At 32.3% G+C, this 21,919-nt stretch overlaps 1 protein-coding gene across 3 annotated transcripts in view; it reads left to right on the top strand.

Moving 5' to 3' along the window:
- tpk1 (thiamin pyrophosphokinase 1) overlaps window positions 1–21,919 on the top strand; it is a 163,464-nt gene that overhangs the window by 1,478 nt on the left and 140,067 nt on the right. For 2 of the 3 annotated variants that reach the window (XR_015524385.1, NM_001006074.1), the window contains 1 exon segment: window positions 16,167–16,237. Coding sequence is in view for 2 of the 3 variants with exons in the window: in NM_001006074.1 (NP_001006074.1) it covers window positions 16,198–16,237 (40 nt within the window). In the remaining variant the exon portion in view is untranslated. 3 annotated transcript variants of the gene reach the window in all.

Genomic DNA, 21,919 nt, shown 5'->3' on the forward strand with positions numbered 1-21,919 from the left:
GCATCATAATGGCTGCATCCAGATACCATTGACTTGTTCAGATTCCTAAATATGCTGTTGTGAATACATCACAGTTTATATCTTATTGATGTGAGAGAAAACTCAGTAAAAATGTAATCAGTGTATTATTTCCATACAGGCCTAGTACAGGAATGAGCAATTTCATGCAAATGTCAACCTTTCCATGAAAAAAATGTAGTTTTTGCCAAAATATCGAAACCGTTTCTGCATTTTTTTGTGTAAGCAAGGTATTTTACAGTGCTTTACTCATAAATGTCTCTGTTAATGTTTTCAAACTATTATATTTGATTTAGCAAAACACACTAATTTCACATCATTCACATACATAACGATAATTTTTGTTCTATAATGAGCCAACTCTTATACTTTTGACTAGCATTGTTTCCTTTGGGTTATGCAGTTTAATTTACAGAATTTGTACTAAGTATGTTGTATACTGCAAACTTGAAAACTTTTTTCGTCACACCCATAATAACGCATGTTCATTTTCCCTTTTTAAAAATATAAAAAATGTTTAGGGATTTTACTGCAAATTTCATCTATAAATGACATCTATAACACTGGATTTGCTCTTAGATGTCTTTAAATGCATTGTTGCTTTGTTTACAGATACAGTGTTTAGATGAGCAGAAGTAGTGTGATTATTTATAATAATTAAAGTAGAAGACTTAACAATAAGATGTTTACATGACATGAGCAATATATTTACTCTTGGCAGTTTTTTATTGTATTAGTTTGTCCTTCGTTTTTTTTTTTAATAAGACTAAGATGAAAACAATAACATCACGCTTTTTGTGTTTATTCATATCAGTGCATCCTTCAGAGTTGACATTCTCCTCTTATGAGTGGATTTTTTTCCATACTTTTCATGCAGGAAAGACTTTTATTTTGACATCTTTGTGTTGAATCATTGGCAACTTAAAGGGGACCTAGTCTGCCCCATTTCACAAGGAATAAAATAAGTCTTCGATTTTCCTATAGAGCATATATGTGAAGTTTCAATAAAAAAATAAATAAAAAAACACACACACAAATATTTTTCATTACTCTTTTAAACTGCCCCTTTTAGGCTTTGATCCAAATGGACAATATGTACAGATAGTGTTTTTTAACTAACAATAAACTTCCGGTAAAAGGTTGATGTGACTATTTTTAAATTTCAGAAAGTTTCTTTTACAGCGTTGATGTTGTAATGTAATTAAAATAGTATCCATCAAATAAACTTAAGCATTAATTTGGTTTTATAAGCGTAAAATGAGATGAAAGACATTTAAACACAAGTGCCTTCAGTAACAGCAGGCTAGTGCAGAAACTTAATTGAAAATACTGGGGTAAAATACATTTCCATATTTTTAAGACGCAATCAGATTCCAAAATGGAATTTATTGCGTGCTTCTTCTCCAATCTGAGACACTTTATAACATATACCAATCAGGCAGTGAAGATCACAGATTTTCAAAGAAATTAGATCTTAAACGTATCGATTTTGTAATGGTGCAACAGTTCACTGGAAGCAACTAGGCTGGCTGATGTAAATTAAAAGTCCATGTGCATATACCTCATTGTGTTGTTTTGGTGACTGTTGCTTTAAATTAATATGAGATTGCGCTCTTTTTCAAAAGAGGGTGGAACTACAAACACCTACTGTGTGCATTAGCATAGCTGCAGATCTAAAACATCTCAGAAGACAGGAGTCTAAGAAGAATATAGCGTTTTTTGTGCATCCTAAAACGCCACATTTATAATGCCTCTTAGTCGCTGACATTATCTTTAGTGGGTACGGTGTAAAAACGGTATTGGCGGATGGCTGCTTCTCACTTAGGGCTGTCTGTGCAAATGAGGAAGAGATCATCACTAATATGTGAGGCTTTCCCCCTCTGATTACATGTGCAAAAGGAGAATGTCAATCAAAGTGTTTCTGCAGACTGTTTTATGAAGTGTGATTTTAAAAAAATAGGTTTAGTTTTTACCATTAGAGGCTGGCTATATTCACACACTGTTGCCACATAACTGTCTTTTAACCCCTTATAAAAGAGATTTTTGCTTAATAGATCCTTTTAAAATTACTTAAACTTAAATAGTGGTATCTAGTGTCTCTGCACATATATAATTTTGTTTTCTGTTTAGACATTGCTGCACATTTTTTAAAAAATTTTATTTACATCGTAATTGCATTGATGACATATCTTAAAAGAAAACTTGTTTATGTCAGAATAATGGGCTATATGCACACAGACTTCAGCCAGCACCAGTACTTCCAGTTAATTGTCATCTGATTTAAAAATCGCTGTGATTAAGATCTGATTTCTTTGAAAAACAGCGATCTGCCTGGCTAAAAAAACAATATAAAGGGGGTATCAGACCAAACAAAAAACACTGCGTTGAATTATGTTTTTCCGTGCCATGTCTTTAAAACATGGAAATTAATTTTATCCCAGTATTTTCAATGTAATTTCTGTGGCTAATGACTGGGCCTGCATTTAAACGGTCTTTTGTGTCTTTTTACGCTTTAACAAACAAGTGGACACTAAAGTCTATTTATTTGAATTACATTACAACATCAATGCTGTAAAAGCAACCTTTTGAAATTTAAAATAATCACATACCTTTTGACAGAAGTCATTGGCTGAAAAACACTAGCTGTGCATATAACCCATTGTTAAATCCTGACCATTTTATGTTAAGCAAATAAATGACTATTCATAGAAATGTAAATGTATGCATTATTGCACTCTATATATTAAAATAATTTTTTTATTGAAAAATAATGACACTTTAGTGTTTACATATTTATTTTTAGTTTGTTTTTTGTCTCTTGATTAGATTATTTCAGGTCAGCACCAGCCCTTTCAATCTAAATTTAATTTGGACCGAGCTCAATTGGATTGATTGAGGTGTTTACATGAAGGCTGCTCGGCATGATTGAGCCATCAATCCGATTATAAATGGATCATTTGGGTGCATGCAAATGTAGCTATTGTGACTAAGACCTACGTTCGTCACATAAAACTATTAAATGGCTTCAGAATAATAAAATGCAAAATGAGTCAGATGAACCAATTTTTTTAGTACACGTATCCTCTTGAAGCAGTAAGCTCCATCCTCCTTCAATTGTAACTGCATGAAAAAAGACCAAATCCTTAAACAAAAATTATCCTTTTATGTTTACATTCAAAGTCAGCTGATAAAAGAAAGTCATGCTGGTTTGATATGACATAAGGCTGAATAAAGAATGACAAAATACACTGCCGGTTTTTAAAAAAAAGTTTTTAAGTAAGCAATCATTTAAGAGCCAGCTTTTTTTTTAAAACGTGATATTTGATATTGAGTATTGCAATTTAAAATATTTTGATTCCCTAGAGAAACGCAATCTTATTTAGTTTTTTAAATAATTTATTTTGTGTAATGATCATTTTAAAATAAACAATATATTGTGAAGCCCTTTGCAGTGATTTAATGTTTTTAGCATGTTTTTCTTTTAACCCTATGTGATGCATGAGTGTGGTTTTTAATTTCCTAAACAAGCACATCAGAAGATGTATCATGTGGTCATATTCCAGGCTGACAATGCAAAAATTCATTCTACTGTAATTGACTGAAGCCCCATTGACGTCTTTGTGCTGGAGAAAGTTATTGTTACAGAGTAGCTCAGACAAAAATAAATGCAACTTTAAATGGAAAAAAAGACTTTGTCACTTTGTAAAAGTTAGTTGAATCAATGCCATGTCAAATGTACACTCTAATAAAGGCTAAAGATGAACCTAAGAAGAAACAGCTCTGTGAAGTCTACCCTATTTATATCCCAAAGCTGTACAATTCATGTGCATAAATCTAGTCTCCTTTCATGACCATGAGATGCATCTATATGTGTTTGTTTAAGAAATAAAAAAGCTGCAGACTGCATCAGTTAAGATTAAAAGAACAGATTAACATTTAAGAAGCCAGGATAACATTAATCAATGAAAACTGATCCAAACTCTAATGTGTTTTGTTACATAAATGCAAACTACATTTTTGCTTAAATTACCATTTAATGTGATAGTTTATAAAATAAATTATATCATTGTTTAATAACCAACAAGTTATTTATACAAGGAAAATATAATGCTCTCGTTCCAACAGTTCATGAAAAATTTTGACATACCCCAGAAACATTTTTTTTAAATATCTAATATATCTTCAGAAATATTATTGTCTGTCATGGAAGATTACACTTTAAAACATTTAAGAGATAGGGGTAATCTCTCAATGTTTTATAATATACTTTTAGAGAGATCAAAAGATAACTCCTTATCCTACTTATCAGAATGGAAAAATGATCTTTAAGAAGATATATCTAAAGAAGGATGGATAGATTCTTGTTTATTTGCCCAAAATAATATTATTAACACAAGTTGTAAATTTCTGCAATGAAGCATTTTATTGCTTTATTGGAAAAACAAACTAACTTAAATGCCATTCTGTGGCCAGTGGATTAAATAAATGACTAGTAATCTTACTCTGGAGAAGCTGCCAATTACAGGATTTTTATAAAATATGGACTACCTTTCAACACTTTCTTAACCAGGTGGACCGTGCAACGTGTTACGTGTTTTTTTTTTATGTTTGAGCTTTCAAACCCTTGTTTGAGTCTTATTGTATTGTTCAGATGTCTTACAGTTCAGCAACAATTAACAAATTTGTTAAACCAGCAGACACTGGAAAGCTGTGTAATGCAAGGTACAAAAATGTACTGAACATTGTTATTATTTTTTTTATTTAAACCTTTTTTAAATCTTCTATTTGTTTATTTATTTTAATCTTTATTTTTTAATGTTTCTTTTTTTGTAAACAAAACCCAATAAATATATTTTGGAAAAAAAAGTTGAACAATTGACAGGTTTTTTTTTTCTCTGTTGAACAAAAAATAAGATATTTCAAAGAATGTTGGTAAGCAGAGTTTTGGTATACACTGTAATGGGTTTCATCATTCTGTCAAAAAATTACATTTCCTGTTCATTTACTCAACCTCAAGCGATTCAAGGTATAGATGACTACTGAAGAGTTTTTCTTCTTCAGTAGAACATTAAAGACGATTTTTAGACTTTCTAGTGAAGTAGAACCAGACTTCAGCAATCATTATGAATGTCACTCTAAAAAAATGCTGGGTTGTCATAACCCAATGTTGAGTTGTCCATATTTGACCCAACACTGGGTTACAACAACCTAGCATTTTTCAAAATATACTAGATTCCACTGAATGTCACTTTTGTCAGATCATACTTACATTTCAAACTTCTAGTGAGGTTTTATGAAACCTTGAATGTCTGTCTTTATATTTTACTATCTTTTTTTTTTTTTTTTTTTTTTTTTTTTTTTTTGCATTTATTTATTTTTTATATATTACTTTAGAGTTGCTGCTTCTGAAGGTGTGTGCCTTTGGGTCTGGCAAGCAAAGTTATATCGCCACAGCCTAAATGCCAGCAAATATGGATTAAAGTAGAATATTTCAGTACATAAAAAACCTGTTGTGGATTTTTGAAATTATTACATCTTTTTTTTTTCAATATTTTTTTAACGTTTGGACTTACAGGAAACAATATTATGCAGCCACACTGAAATAGATTTTTTTTTAATGTTAGGATGGGCAATTACAATCATCAGAACTCAAAACTTAAAATTGAATTAAAGTGAAAATGTATTAGTTCACTTAAAAGCACAGCACCTGTTATTGTAGCATATTGTAGCAAATATTTAAATACACTGCATTTTATTGTTTTCCAAGGAGTTTAACTGTATTAAGCTGTACAGTAATTAGTCTTCTTTGTATAAACAAGTCAATAAAATGTATTGTTATTAAAGTGAATACAGTTAAACACATTATCTCATGACTGAATGCTTTAAAAATCCTCACTCTCTGAACTAACAACAAAAAAAAAACAATTATAATACAGACTCAACATTGCAGATCCTAACTATTGCGAATGATCACATTGTGAGATCGATGCTGAAATGATATATTGTGTAGCCCTAAAATGTATACATATTTAAAAAGTCAGGGTATACATTAGGGCTGAGCAGTATCAATTTAGCATCAGCCTTGCAATGTACAAGTTTGCAATGGTCACACTGCAGGGATCTGCAATGTAGTCTGGATTATAGTTGACCAGACATTACAGTTAACAACATAGTGGAGTAATTTCAAATTGTAACCTTCGAGGGAAATTTTACACAATTAGTTAAACGCTTATAGCTTAGATTAATTGTACAATATGCAATTATTTAGTCAAAACAATACAGTGTTATAATAATATTTTTCTTTTTAAAAAGGTGAGTAAACATTCCTTTTAAAGCGATTAGTTGACTTTACTTAAAATAATGAGTAAACCCATTGATTTTAAAGCATTTGTTGACTTTAGTTTTAAAAAGTAAATAAACCCATTGATATTAAAGCATTAGTTGACTTTACTTTTAAAAAAGGTGAGTAAATGTGTTCCTTTTAAAGCATTTCGTTGATTTTACTTAAAAAAAAAGTGTAAACCCATTGATTTTTTTTTTTTAAAGTGAATAAGCCCATTGATTTTAAAGGGATTAGTTGACTTCTAAAAAAGCTGAGTAAACATGTTTCTTGTAAAGCATTTAGTTGACCTAAAACATTTTGTAAACCCATTGATTTTAAAGCAATTGGTTGACTTTAGTTTAAAAAAGTGTAAATCTGTTAAAATAAAAGCAATTATTATTATTATTATTATTATTATTATATGGGTGACACTGTGGCGCAGTAGGTTGTGCTGTCGCCTCACAGCAAGAAGGTCACTGGTTCGAGCCTCAATTGGGTCAGTTGGCATTTCTGTGTGGAGTTTGCATGTTCTACCCGTGTTCGCATGGGTTACCTTCAGGTGCTCCGTTTTCCTCCACAGTCTAAAGACATGCAGTACAGGTGAATTAGGTAGGCTAAATTGTCTGTAGTGTATGTGTGTGAATGAGTGTGTATGAATGCTTTCCAGTGATGTGTTGCAGCTGGAAAGGCATCTGCTGTAAAAACATATGGTTTATAAGTTGGCGGTTCATTCCACTGTGGCGACCCCAGATTAATGAAGGGACTAAGCTGAAAAGAAAATAAATGAATGAATGAATGAATAATTATAATGTGATTATTTAATTTTTGCTGACTCCACAAAAATCATAAATCATTGTTTATTTGCACCTTTTCTCTGTTGTATTCAACTTTGCTGGTCATTTTTTTTTTATTTTTATTACAGTATAGTTTATTCAGAACCATCTCAATCGGTCTAAAATTTAAATACTATTCAAATTATTTGGTGAAATTACATTTATATCGCAATATATGACAGTTTTTTTTCCAATATCGTGCAGCCCTATATATATTGCAGTTATATGGGTTTGATATGAATAATTTAAAAGCATCCATAGTTTTAGTTTGTGACTTTGTGGTGCAGCCTCTTTGTGACAGTTCTCTACTTCCATCAATAGTCTTGTGGGTGTCAGGTTGGATTAGCCCCTTTTAGTTTGTGTGTTGATCCATTTTGGCAGAGCGTTAGGGATACACCTCTCTACCTGCATTGATCTGTTACTCTCAGCCGGATTGATCCAAATAATGACATTTTGCACTGTGGGCTGAGTAAATGATTCTATATTTATCTTGCATATAACACTCAGGCTGCTGTCATCTCAACCGGTACACAGCAAATTTATCAGAGTTAAATTCTCGGTGTTGAAGCATTTCAGAGTAAAGTGTTGACGTTAAAGAGTTAGATTTTGATAAATGAATATAATTAGAGTTAGAATTCATTTTATTCAGTGCGAAATCAAGGAGTTATCTTTTCAACACTTGGTGGTGTTATTTCCAACATCCGGGAATTCATGCAGCAACAGTCACTGAAGAATTTTCCAGACGCCATTTGGTGAGTCAAACTACCTAAATGTTGGTATTTTACTGACTTTCTTTAAGGAAATACAGTTGTAAACATATTGTTAAGTTAATAACTTAAGAATGGAGTGACAATTTTAAACTTCTGCGGTTCATTCATGGTCGTTTGTGTATCTAGCTTAACTGCATTACTATTGACTTCTTTTCAAGAATGTTTTTATATGTGCTCACGCATACATAGTGCATAAAAACATCAAATGTACATGTTCAACACATTTCTGTCACGCTTAATGCCATTTTGTGCGTTGTGGTTGTAACCCATTTGTAAAATAAAATCGACACTTCTCCTTTAATTCGAAGCAAACTAGCGAGGGAATCCCCGGAGCGCCTAGCCTACTCTGCCCGGATGCTAACGGCGATACAGGACGGTTTCCATGAGCTCTGGAGAGTTTCTAAAACATATCTGGTGAGTAAATGAACATATGCTTACTTGTAAAAGGCTTCCTGACTAAAACATATGATTGTTTGTTATTAGTGTATGTTAATTTGGTTATTTTAAACACCGCGGCCCTTTTAAACTGGTTCATTCGTGGCCGTCCATATACCGTTAGTCCATAGACTCGCGTGATAACGTACGCATGAATTATATTAAGTGTTGACAACCATTAAAAGTCGGAATGTTAACATTAATGTCTTTAAATGACCGCGTTTGCACTTTCTCAGACATTTAACGTTACAGAAGTCTCCCGGAAGTTGCGGGACTAACGTTAACGTTATGCCGCAAATGCACAGACTCCCAGATGCCCAAGTAGATGCCCGCAAATGAATGATAATCTCCCGGAAATCGCGCGTCTCCCGCCTAGTCATTAAACACTTTGCACACCCCTCTCCACAGCATCCCTCCCAGCTCTTCAGGTACGTCGCGCGCAAGTCACCCCATTGCTCTTCAGGTTCTGATCTCTCCCGCTACCTCCCGCAAATCAACTCTGTATCCCCCGAAAATGACTTTTCCCAACTCGGCATGTCTGACGTTAGTCAGGAACATCTTAGTCAAGCTTTTTCTCCCGCATGATATTGTGCTTAAAACTATAGGCTAAACTTAGCATGTACTGTACACAACATTTCCGTTTTATTTAAGACAATTTAGTGCGTTGTAAACAGCCACATGTCTGTAAAATTAATCAACTGATTCATATTTGAGCAGCCTAATGATGATACAGGTTTGATTTGTAGATTTATTATCAATAATCAACATCTGAATCAAAAGATATCTGAAAAAATGTGAGGCATACTTTGTGATGTTCATCTCTCTTTTTTTATCTGAAGGTTATGCATATGTGTTAGATACTAATTTTTTGTTGTTTTTTAACAGCCACAGTTCTCTATACAATAACACAAGACCCTGTGACGGTGGCTGATTAGAGACGGATGGTGTATTTCCAGAGTTGGTGAAATGACCAAGCACACCTTCTTGGTCATATGTGGTGATGATAATGAAGGTATGTTTGATAAAGTTCTGTATTTGTTTCACAATAAGCTGAGAGGGTATTAGAGCATTAGAGAATAATAAATGACATGAAGGTGAAAAGTTTTGTATTGTGGGTGAACTGTTACTTAAATAATGTTTTGCTCTTTGCTTTGCACTTTTCCTCTTCTGCTTATCCTAATATTTTAGATTATATTTGGACCTGAAACATCTGCTAGACTCCAGGAAAGGTGGCGTCAATACTGGACCTGAAAGGGCCTAACAAGTTGAATCTGGTAAAGAAACACGCACGCACACACACACACGCTTACCGAAAACTGTAAGTTTATGAATATTTTTTACACTGTGGCCAATATTTTGGGGAAGTCAGCATCACTAAATGATATAAAAGATTTTAAGCTCCTCTAAATTTTGCTCCAAGTGTTGTGTTAAATTCAGGATTCTGGACAGACAGCTGCCTGTTTTTCCAGTTCTAGTCATAGTGGTTAACCTACTTGTTTTTGGAGATTCCAACAGTGATGTATGTGTTTTTTTCTACTTTTCCATATCCTGTCACCTCAACCAGCTGGGAGAGTCAAGTTGTGGATCATCATGAAGATTTTCAAAAGGTGAGTTTAGATTTCTTGAATGTTTTATTTACTTGAAATGATCTTTTAAATATATTATAGAATTTGATTGCAATTTGTTTTCAAACATTTTTCTTAGCCATGCTGGAGTCTTGAAGAGTTCTTAGATGAGCATCACCCTATATCCGTGCATCAGGAACCACCAGACGAGCGATCAGCAGCTGCTACATCGTCATGGATAAAAAGGTCATCCTGTGGCTGGGAAGCACTTCATTCACAGGACATGCTTGATGAGATTTCCTAGCTCCAGTTTGTTTTCACACAAGTTTACAGCATTTATACCTTCATTTAAACTGCTGTGTTTGGTATGGAGGACAAGGAAACACCAGAAGTGAAAGATTTGCACGCCAAGTTGTTTAAAATGTAATTTCATAAGAAAACTATGAGTGACGCTATAAACTTTCAAATTGCTCTGATGAAACATCAAGTTTGGACCAAAGGACTGAAACAGCCTTTTTGAGCACTGGTCATACATATTTTGTTGATACTGTCTGTACTAATAAAACATTTAAAGCATATTTGACATTGTTGCAATTTAAAAACTGAATGAATTGTTGAAGTGGTGAATGTTTTCAAATAAAATGTTTTTTCTTTTGTAATTTACAGTCTATTTGGCCTTTTTACCATATTTACACTCAAGAGAGTTGAATAAAATTACAATATAATACACCAGGCGGTGTTAAATATAGTTACATTTTTAACTCTGTCCAGAGTTAAAATTAACCCTTACTTCGGTGTCAATGTGCCAACCCTTTTGAAAGTGTTGATTTAACTCTGTTTTGAGTGGACCCCATGAGACACTTTCAAAGTGTTGAAATTAACACCCATAGAGTTGTTTTGGGTCCCCATATTTTGCTGTGTACTGTCACAAACAGACAGGATGAAATATCTGCTCCTGAACGAGAAACTACAATCAATGGAAATGTCTTTTCGGTGCTGCAGCTTGAAACTTTTCACTTTATCTTTAAGTAAGATGTTCTTCAAAACTAGTTATTCACTAAAAATTTTCAGAATTATCATTATAGAAAGATGCAGTGTAGTTGGACTTTCATGTATAATGAAAATGTAATTTACTTCAGTTACAGTAGCTGTGCTTTTTTTTGACTCACCAACAGATCTTTATATAAAGTTTCATTATTGAAAATTGTGTGGTTATGTGAAACTAAAATTATTTTATTTTATGCATAACATTTGATTGTTGTCAAAATGTACTTGTAATTACAAAGTTTCCATATAAAGTACTTCATAACAAAGTTATACTTCAGAATAACTGGCAAAACATCTTGCTAATTGTACTATGCAGTGTGCAATACATATTTATTTATCTGTCCATACATGCAACTGGCCAAAAAAAAAAAACCTTTAAAAAGTTGAACTCTATGCTGTTGAGTTAAAATGGTATTTTAATATTAAAATATTTGTCTAGATCTTATTTAGATCTTAAAATGTTGAAGGTGTCTGTATAATTTATTGTATAAAGACATTTATACTGTAAACCCAATATTGTGATTAAAATATTATCTGGAACAGATTTACTTAATGTTAAGTTACAATATTTAATCAAACGTGTTTTATTAATTTCAATGTTTTCATTTATTTATTTTTTATTTTCAAATTTGAAAATTTTTAGTCTGATTTAATTGTGCTTCTAGTTAATTTATAATTTATACAATTATACATTGTTAATATTTGTTAAAGCGCATCTATTTCACCCCTTTTCAAGATTTAAGATAAGTCTTTTGTGTCTCCAGAATGTGTGTGAAGCTTCAGCTCAAAACATCCATCAGATTATTTATAATACCTTTCAGATTATTGGAATTTTCTGCTCTGAACACAATGTAGCTGTTTTTGTGGCCTGTGCCTTTAATGCTAGTTCTCCCCGCCCGCCGTTCCCATGTGCCTGACAGAGTGTGCCTCAATCTTCACCTCGGCTGTGTCAGATAAACAGCACAGTGACAGACATGAAGGAAGCTGGTCCCACATAACGTTTGTGAGAGATATACAGTAAGAACTTTCCCAATGATTATTTGTTGTGGAGTTAATGAGTCGACGAGAATGCTGGTAATAAAGATGGTTAAAGCTATGTAGTTCATTACAAACATGCTCTGCTTTAAAACGTTTTAAACTTGTAAAACTCATTCTTGATGATGATTAATGATCACAGCGAGCTCAACAGATCTTTTAATTCCAGTTGCTTGCTTTGCGCACACCCTGTCTTGTTGATATGATTATACTACAAAGACATGTTAATATGTGGCTGTCAATTAATTTGAGGGGCGAGAAAACCACTCTCCTACATCACGTTCCGATCAACATCAAAATGGGAGGGATTGGATCCTATTTTAAAGTCAGGAAATAAAAAAAAAAGAAACAGACTTATTGTCTTTATATCACTATGACTGTGGACACACTATACACACAGTTCTGTCTAAACAGCTTCCAAAAGATGATTTTCATCATAGGTGCCCTTAAATAGATTGTATATATTTCGTATTGAAAAAAAGTTCTAATATATGTTGATATAATTGATCATGGTTTAATTATTAATGAAGTATAATCATAATCAAACTTTTATTTTTTTTTCTGCATTTATTGTAATTTAAAAGTGTTCTCAAATGTACCACATATGAATCATTCCAGAACTTGTTCATTATTATTATCCAGAATAAATGTAATAAATTTTGACATCAAATGTAATATTTACAGAGATCCAAATGTTTTTGTATTAATCTAAAATAATGCAAAATGTGACAGGAAACATTTGATTGTTTTACTAATAAATTTTTTAACTAGTAGGTTTAGTTTAGTAGTAAGTAGTAGGTCATCCGCGTACTGTTTTTTTGACTATTATGAATTCAGACATACTTACATTCTGCTAGGGTGAGGCAGTAGCGCAGTAGGTAGTGCTTTCGCCTCATAGCAAGAAGGTCGCTGGTTCGAACCTCTTCTCAGATAGCATTTCTGTGTGGAGTTTGCATGTTCTCCCTGCGTTCGAGTGGGTTTCCTCCGGGTGCTCCGGTTTACGCCACAGTCCAAAGACATGCGCTACAGGACAGGTGAATTGGGTAGGCTAAATTGTCTGTAGTGTATGAGTGTGTGTGTGTGTGTGGATTTTTCCCAGAGATGGTTTGTGGCTGGAAGGGAATCCGCTGCGTAAAAAGTGCTGGATAAGTTGGTGGTTCATTCCGCTGTGGTGTCCCCGGATCAGGGGCGGACTGGCCATCTGGCAGACCGGGCACTTTCCCGGTGGGCCGACGTACTTTTTGGGCAGGGCTGCTCATCGTCTTATGATCTGATCGGCCCATAAAAGGCTTAGCAGCCTATCTTTTTTTTCTGCCTTATTAATTGACGCTGCTGTGATCTGTGACTCTCTGAAAGTAGATGCTTTTTTTCCCGGACAGACAGACCGGGCCGGCCCATGTGACACTCTGCAGCCCATTGGCTCTTTTCGGTATTGACATTGGGCTGGCCCAATCACAAACTCCTATTTTGGACCCCGTGTGAGCGTGCGTCGTCTGTGTGTATTTGTCAAAGAGAAGAAACGCAAGGGAGGAGCAGAGAAATCGCGGGAAATACACCGGCGTTTCATTTAGCGGTTCTGAAAAGTTCTCCGGTCATTTTAGTACACGGCAAAAAACGCAAATCACGTGAAAATTACGTGCAGCCAGTAAATCAGCGGGTGAGCATAAACCCCAGGTGAGAGTATAGTGCATGTCAGACAGTTCATCTGCTGGATCTCATCTCACTATAACGTTAGTTGTTAAACGTGATATTGAATTCATCTTGTTGTCTCTAACTATTCTTATGTCTTTTGAATCAATTGTTCTCAGTTAACTGTTTTGGCTGAGTGCAAAGATAAGCTAATACATTAATTTATGTAACCACATACACTGATTCTGCACATTGATTGCTTACCTTTATCATTTAAATGTAATGTACGTTATACTGTTATAATGGCTATTATTGGTTATTAAAACTGATATTCTGCAAAAGAGACAGGGTAAAGCTTGTTCTTTTCAATGGAAATGAAAGGAGGCAGTTATATTTAAGCCCTGTTTTGTTATAAATATGCAGAGTGAAGATGATGCTCATATAAATATGCAGCTACACGAGGCTGTTTGGTGTCTGTTAATCATAATATCAAAATGAAACAAATTTGACTTATATTATGTTTTCATTGTTTAGATAGTGAAACAGCAAGCAGGATGAGGTGAAAGAGGTTAAAATGTAACACTGTTCCCGAAGATTTACCCATGCATTAGCAGGCAGTTTTTGTTATGTTTATTATTTAATATAGGCTGGGTGAATAGTGTATTGAATAAGCTAAATTGGCTGTAGTGTATGAGTGTGTGAATGAGTGTGTATGGGTGATTTCCAATATTGGGTTGTGGCTGGAAAGGCATCTGCTGCATAAAACATGTTGGAATAGTTGGCAGTTCATTCCACTGCGGCAACCCCTGATAAATAAGGGACTTATGCGAAGAAATATAAATGAATGAATAGTGTATTTTTTAGAACTCAACAAATATCTTTATGGACAGTACAGAAATTAAATTGAGATTAAAGTTTGTATTTATTTATTTATTTATTTTTATTTTTTTTATATGGCTTTTGTGTTTTATAGAATATAAGTTGATAAAAATATTGGACGTGCATAGATAGATAGCATTTTGATTGAATTTAGTGGGCCGCTTTGGCCCAAAATGCCAGGGCCGATTTTTTTGCCCTAGTCCAGCCCTGCCCTGGATTAATAAAGGGACTAAGCCAACAAGAAAATTAATGACAAACGTTTTACCATATAGAAGTATCTGATTTTGAATGCAGAGACAGAGTTGACATTTTACACCAGGATGCTAACCTTAAACCAAATATCACATGGCATATCTAAAAGATAATTTTATGTATTTTTCTTCATATTATTGTTTTTAAAAAGCTAAGGAGAGATTCACTGAAGTATAATAATAACAGTTGACAAATATTAAATTGGGTATTGGTGTATCCTAAACATGTTGTACAAATTAATAAGAGAAGAATAAATGACACACTGTAATGCCTTCCAGAGTTTTCCACCAGAGGAAGTGACTTGTGATCACTTGGAGCATGTCACATGCTTTTTCTATCAGTGCTTTAAAGATTGCTCTGTTGTTTTATAACTAATGGAACAGAGTTGACTAGAACTTAGGTACAGAGACAATAGTTTTTTTCATTACTGCCATTATTTACTTTTTTATTACTGCAATTTTATTAGTTACAATTAATACTAAAAATAGATGTTTCATGCAAATGTGTATTTAAATAAGTAGATTAAAAATATGAAAATTAGTCTTGCTTTATTATTAATAAAGCTGAATGTATGATTCTAGAGACAGGGAGAGAGAATCAAAATAGATATAGTGGGAGTCTTTAAGTTAATATTTTCGAGACAAAATGACGTAACTTGATATAATTTGTGCTATATTATTTAATAATACACCAGTAGAACAAATTAGTTTTGATTTTGCTTTAATAGTCTACATTTAATCATGTTTTAATAACTGCTCAACTCTTTACTTTCTCTTCTCAATTCTTTCACTGAAACACCCACATAAACTACATATTTTCTGCACTGCTTTGACATTCTCTGTGCTGAAAGTTGTGTTGATGAAAAGTCTCCTGCGGGTGGTGGTTGTAAAGACACAATTCAATGTCTAAATAAATGGCCATCTTAAAAGCAAAACAAGCATCACGCTTGCAAATGTGCACTGTTGTGTTTTCTTATCCAAATGGGTGGATCTTAGGCTGAAAAGGCTGGAATGTGGACCAGACTTTGTGCTTAGTCATTAGTCAGGCTGTATGTTAAGCTAGAGGTAAACTAGTCATGTATTACACAAGCACAAAGGGGGAAGAAAAGTAGTACTCAGAGAACACAGAGTACATATACAAGGCTTTGGAAGGAGGTGAATGATCAGATTTTTTTTTCATTTTCTTGATTTGGTTAAGTATTACAGACACTTTAAATCTTCTGTTGTGTTTTAGTCTTCAGCGCGTTTCTTTATCTGTCACAATAGCAAGCTGTTGTTTTGATGAAAACGTCTCATTTGTCAGATATTCAGTCTCCCGAAATGAAGCCCCTTTTTTTGTCTTTTAATATTCTGCATTTGTTTTTGTGTTTGTTTTCCTTCAGTTGATGCATCCAGCTTATTATAGACACAACCATGGATGAATTCACTCCATTAGATTGCCTTTTGCCTTCAGGTATTTGTTCATTTTATACTTATTTAAATGCGAATGTGTTTATTTTAGCCCATGCATGCGTTTACACTTTATCCTGAACTACAACATAAACATAGTTATTAAATCTATCACAGATGTTTAACGCAGTAAAAGGGGAATGTATTGTATTTAACAAATGCTTTAAATTTGCCACTGTCAATGTTCACAGTTATTTGAAAATTGTTTATATATAAGAATTTTTTTTATTTTATTAAAAATATTTTAAATAAATATAAAATATTTATTTTATTTTTTTAAAGAAATGTAATGGTTTCCTGAGGCCACCAATTCAGGTTTTCCACAGTGTTTATTCAGGTGTAATTATTTTTTAATCCTTGACTCAGTTTGCTGATTTATTGATGATGCCACATGTTGTTTTGCATATTTCATCACACAACATGGGTTTCTGGGTTCAGCTTTATTAAATCTGCACATGCATTATTGGTGTTATTATTAGCGTAACCCAAGATAAAATGAACACTTGTCAACTGACAATTGGTAGAAAAAATGGATGTTGGCAAGTTCTCTATGATGTCAAATGCTGGTTTTTTTTCAGTGCCTGAAAATGCATATTGTATAGACCATTTTAATATGGTGATGTCACTGGTCCATGCACATTTCCTGCTTGACGTCAAACTATTTCATAACTGTAACAAGGGCAGATTCTATCGTAATGTAACGTTAAAACAGCTGTGTTAGCATTATTTATCAATATGTGGACCATTTGGGATTCCCTGAAGCTATGAAAATTAAAAATATGAAACAGGAAATATGTTAGGACTGGTTATGACTATGTTATTAATGGTCAATAATTAATAATTATATATTTCTTTATTGATTTGTTAAAATTTTCATAATTTATGCTATTATTATTATTATTATTATTATTATTATTATTATTATTATGTATTTGTTATAGGAGACACTATGATTGTTTATGGTTTAACATTTAAATAAAAAACACTGATAAATATTAGTTTTGTTTAGTTAGTGTTGGTAAAATAGTTTTTGTAACTATTAAGTTGTATTATCAAACAATTTGTTGTGTAATTATTTATGATTAATTATAAATTAAATAGTTGCATTGTTAATAAAATACTTCACCGTTAATATAATAATAATTCTACTACTAATATAGTAGTATAACTTTATAAATGATACTTTAATAATAATAATAATAATAATAATAATAATAAACATTATATATAATATGAACAACAATAATTATAATTATTATTATTAATATTATTATTGATATTAATATAAATTACTTTTCAAGGCTAAAAAAAATTGGTGACAGTTGCAGCAAGCTGTTAGTTTTACTCTCTGGAAGAGTGTAAAATTCTCTGTTCACTTAAGCGAAAACAGGACCTATTAAAACAAGTTTAATTAACGCACAGCTCTTTTATTTCCAAGGTCAGGCAATGCTGGCTGCTGCTGTGTCATTTTTTGGGGGGCTTTTTTTAACAGGATGCCAGGAGCAGTTTGGCAATCAGCTATTGACCCCAGTCAAGTTAACTTCATGCAGAGACCAATAACAGCCTCATTTCTAAGAATACAACCAAATAATAGACATTTTCTGGGGTCGTTTTATTATTCAAAATTATATCCCTCTCTTGGTAGGTGCTCCATAAATACATGCGCATAAAGTAAGTAATCAGGCTGTAATGATTGGCCAAGAATTGCAGAGCTCCTGTGCTCATTACAGTAATGAATGCATTTGCAACACATCGATTTTATATATTTTTTTCTACTGTTATCTTCATTTTCACCTGTATGGTGTGGTGAAGAAGAAGATTTATTGGCAAAGTCGCTACACATTTTCATAGTATTTCTCTGTGAATTCTGTGTCATCTTCAGAAACAGCACACATTAACAACAGCGAGCATGGTGAGATTTCTTACACATGCTTTTTTCTGCGTAAATTAGGCTCAGCTATTGATGAGATGAGAATAATTGAATGAGTAGACAGAAAGTGCAAATTTAGGTGTTAATGTGCAGACTGTATATACTCATATTTTTGTTAGTTGTTTTAGTACCTTAACTTATTTCAACTTTCAACTATTATATTATAGTTTTAGTACATTTTGTTTTATGCTTTTATCAATATGTATGTAGTTTGTGTGTGTGTGTATATACAGATTTATGTGGCCTTATTTTGTATAATGACATGAGTATAACCTCATGGCGTGCCTTGTGTCATTGTCAATCAAAATACCTAAAAATGTAACTTAATATGGGGTCTTTTGACATTCAAATTTTACCTCAGGTCTCCTTTGAGGGTTGAGTTTAGGGTAAGGCAATGTAATAAAAAAATATAATATATAATATAAAAACGAAATAAAGCATTTTTGTAGTATTAAATACATTGCACCTATTGATAGTCTTCATAAATCAAGTGTGTGTATGTGATAATAATACAAACATTTTAATAAGTAGAAAAATTCAATCAAACCAAAAAATAAATCAACTACGCCTGATTTAATTTGATGAAAACTACAGAAACGTGCACTCACCGGCCACTTTATTAGGTACGCCTTAACTGCCTTATAGTGAGTTCAGACTGCATGTTTTTTAAAGTAATCATGTCACGGATGTTTTCGCACTATATATCTATCTTGGGTAGAGACTGTAGAATAAATCGGCAACAGGGGTTTTCACTCTGCATGACTTTAAAATAGGAAGAATTATCGTTTGTAGAATTGATCGGATAACACATCAAACACATACAGTGCATCTGCAAAATTTACACTAGTTTTTCCTCAATTTCTTGAAATTTCCTCTATTTCCTCTATTAAATTCTCCCTCAACCTCTTGCTGACCTGCAGATACCCATACTAGGGTATGCTGCTCTCTCCTTTACTACTCCACACACAAATGCCAACTGACCCAGCCGAGGCTCGAACCAGCGACCTTCTTGCTGTGAGGCAAGAGCGCTGCCCACATCATCATCATCATCATCATTATTATTTTGAATCATTATTATTATATTTTTTTATGTTTGATGAATAGAAAGTTCAGAAGAACAATATTTATATAAAATGGAAATCTTTTGTGATTTTTTTTTTTTTTTTTTTTTTTTTAATAAATTTTTACAATTTTGGTATTTGTGATGCAGCAAGCCCAGAGATTGTTGTGTACACTATGACTTTATATAAAATTCACTTTAATGTGTGATTTGAATAAAAAAGTGATTTAAAAAAAAAAAGTGATTCAAATATTTTCTCACTTCAAATGAGTGGCTACTTGGACCCAGAAACAGTATTACGTACGTCACCAACATGTCACCACTTAATTAGCCGATTTGCTAAAAAAGATAATGACTTCATATAATAATGAAATAAAAAATCTACAAATCTTTCTATATATTTAATCATTTAATTCTGAAAAAGTAAACTGTCAATAAATAATACTACTACTACTAATAATAATAATAGTAATGATAATGATAATAATAACAATAATAATAATAATAATAATAAAAATAATAATAATAATAATAAATGCTTCTTGAACAGCAAATTAGAATATTAGAATGATTTCTGAAGAATCATGTGACTGGAGTAATGATGGAAAAATACAGTTTTGAAATCACTGGAATTAAATGCATGTTAAAAAGTACATTCCAATAGAAAACTTATATATTAAATACAAAAAAAATTAATAAATCTGAATTCTACTGTTTTTGCTGTATACTGTGGATCAAATGCAGACTTTGTGAGCAGAAGAAACTTCTCTATAAAACATTTTTTTAAATCACCTCTACTGTAAAAGTTTTGACCAGAAGTTAATGTGACTTTTAAATTGTAAAAGCTGTAAAGTTTCACCTTAATCTGATGTATATCTTTTATAACTCCAAAAGAGATCAAGCAATGTTATATATGCCTTATGTTTTATTATCATTCTTTGTGTTTAGTCGAGGTCCTGTTTGTAGTACTGTTAAAGTTGCTTTCTTTTCTCTTTTTCTGTCTGTTGCTCTGTATACAGTACATCTTTTGTGTCTGGTAAAGAACTGCCTTTAGCCTTGCTGTACTTAACTTTCACTTGTATCTCCATAAGATCCTCATACTCCAGAGATTTTAAGACGAAAAACTCAAGAGAAGAAAAATAGCTTGGAATAGATGACCTTAAACTCCTCAGAAAAATAAAAACTTAAGAAGAAATGGCCCAGATTTCTGACCCAGTCCCAAAATACACCATTCTCAATACTCCAAATCCTTCCATTCATACATATTCAATAAATGTATTTTTAATGAGGCTCTGTTTAGAATAAGAAATTGCTCTTCATGTCATATTTGATCCAATTTGTGAGCTAATCAAAGTCAGTTTGTTTATGCGTTGACTTGCAAATTTGCTGTGTCCTAATGAACAGCAAAGCTCTTAGCTCATTTAGTATATGATAATTTCTGTGAATTTCAATTGATAATTCCCAAAGAACAATATTCAAATATGGTAAAACATCCTTGGTGCTCTGCTAAAATATGTGCTGTCAAATAATAATAATAATTTACAGGAGACAATCTGTCACTAAAATGTAAAATGTTGGATAAATCCTAAATTAATTCTTAGAACTGATTTACGTTGACATTTTTATGAAGGAATTTTTTAGAATAACCATATTAACTGTATCTTGTGTTGTCTGTTATGTCAAATGATTTAATTTAATTAATTACTTCAGTCAATCAGATCACTTACTTATATGTAAATTTCTGAATTGTATGTAAAAAGCAGCTTATTAAAAGCCATTTTATATGACAAAAATATCCATATTATTTTTTGTTACCAATGAATTGAATATGAAAATAAGTATCAAAATGAATCTCTTGCATCATTTTAGCACGTGATTGTTTAGTTTTAGTCCTTTCTTTCTGTGCTTTATTTTTGTTGTTAATAATATTTTACATGAACAATAATAAACTCTTTTCACAAGCCTGTTATGACGTGTTTAATGTTTATCATAATCTTAAAACCTTGAAAGTTTTTAACATTTAGATTCATTTAAAAAGATTTATGTACATTTATATGTATTTCCGTATGTATTATGTCATCCTTGCATTAAATTACAAAAAAATATACATTTGAAGTCAGAATTATTAGCCCCCTTTTGATTTTTTTTTTTCTTTTTTAAATATTTCCCAAATGATGTTTGACAGAGCAAGGAAATTTTCACAGTATATCTGATAATATTTTTTCTTCTAGAAAAAGTCTTATTTGTTTAATTTTGCTAGAATAAAAGCAGTTTTAAATTTTTTTAAAACTATTTTTGGGACAAAATTATTAGCCCCTTTAAGCTTTTTTTTTTTTTTTCGATAGTCTACAGAACAAACCATCGTTATAGAATAACTTGCCTAATTACCCTAACCTGCCTAGTTCACCTTATTAACCTAGTTAAGCCTTTAAATGTCACTTTAAACTTTACAGAAGTGTCTTGAAAAATATTAAGTAAAATATTATTTACTGTCATCATGACAAAGATAAAATAAATCAGTTATCAGAAATAGGTTTTTAAAATATGCTCAGAAATATGCTGACACAATCTTCCCTCCATAAAACAGAAATTGGGGAAAAATAAACAGGGGCGCTAATAATTCAAGGGGGCTAATAATTCTGACTTCAAATGTATATATCACCACTTGTGCAAGTTGTTTCTTGTGCAGTGTCTAT

The sequence above is a fragment of the Danio rerio genome, chromosome 24 (genome assembly GCF_052040795.2).
Source record: "Danio rerio strain M-AB ecotype USA chromosome 24, GRCz13ab, whole genome shotgun sequence".
NCBI lineage: Eukaryota > Metazoa > Chordata > Actinopteri > Cypriniformes > Danionidae > Danio > Danio rerio.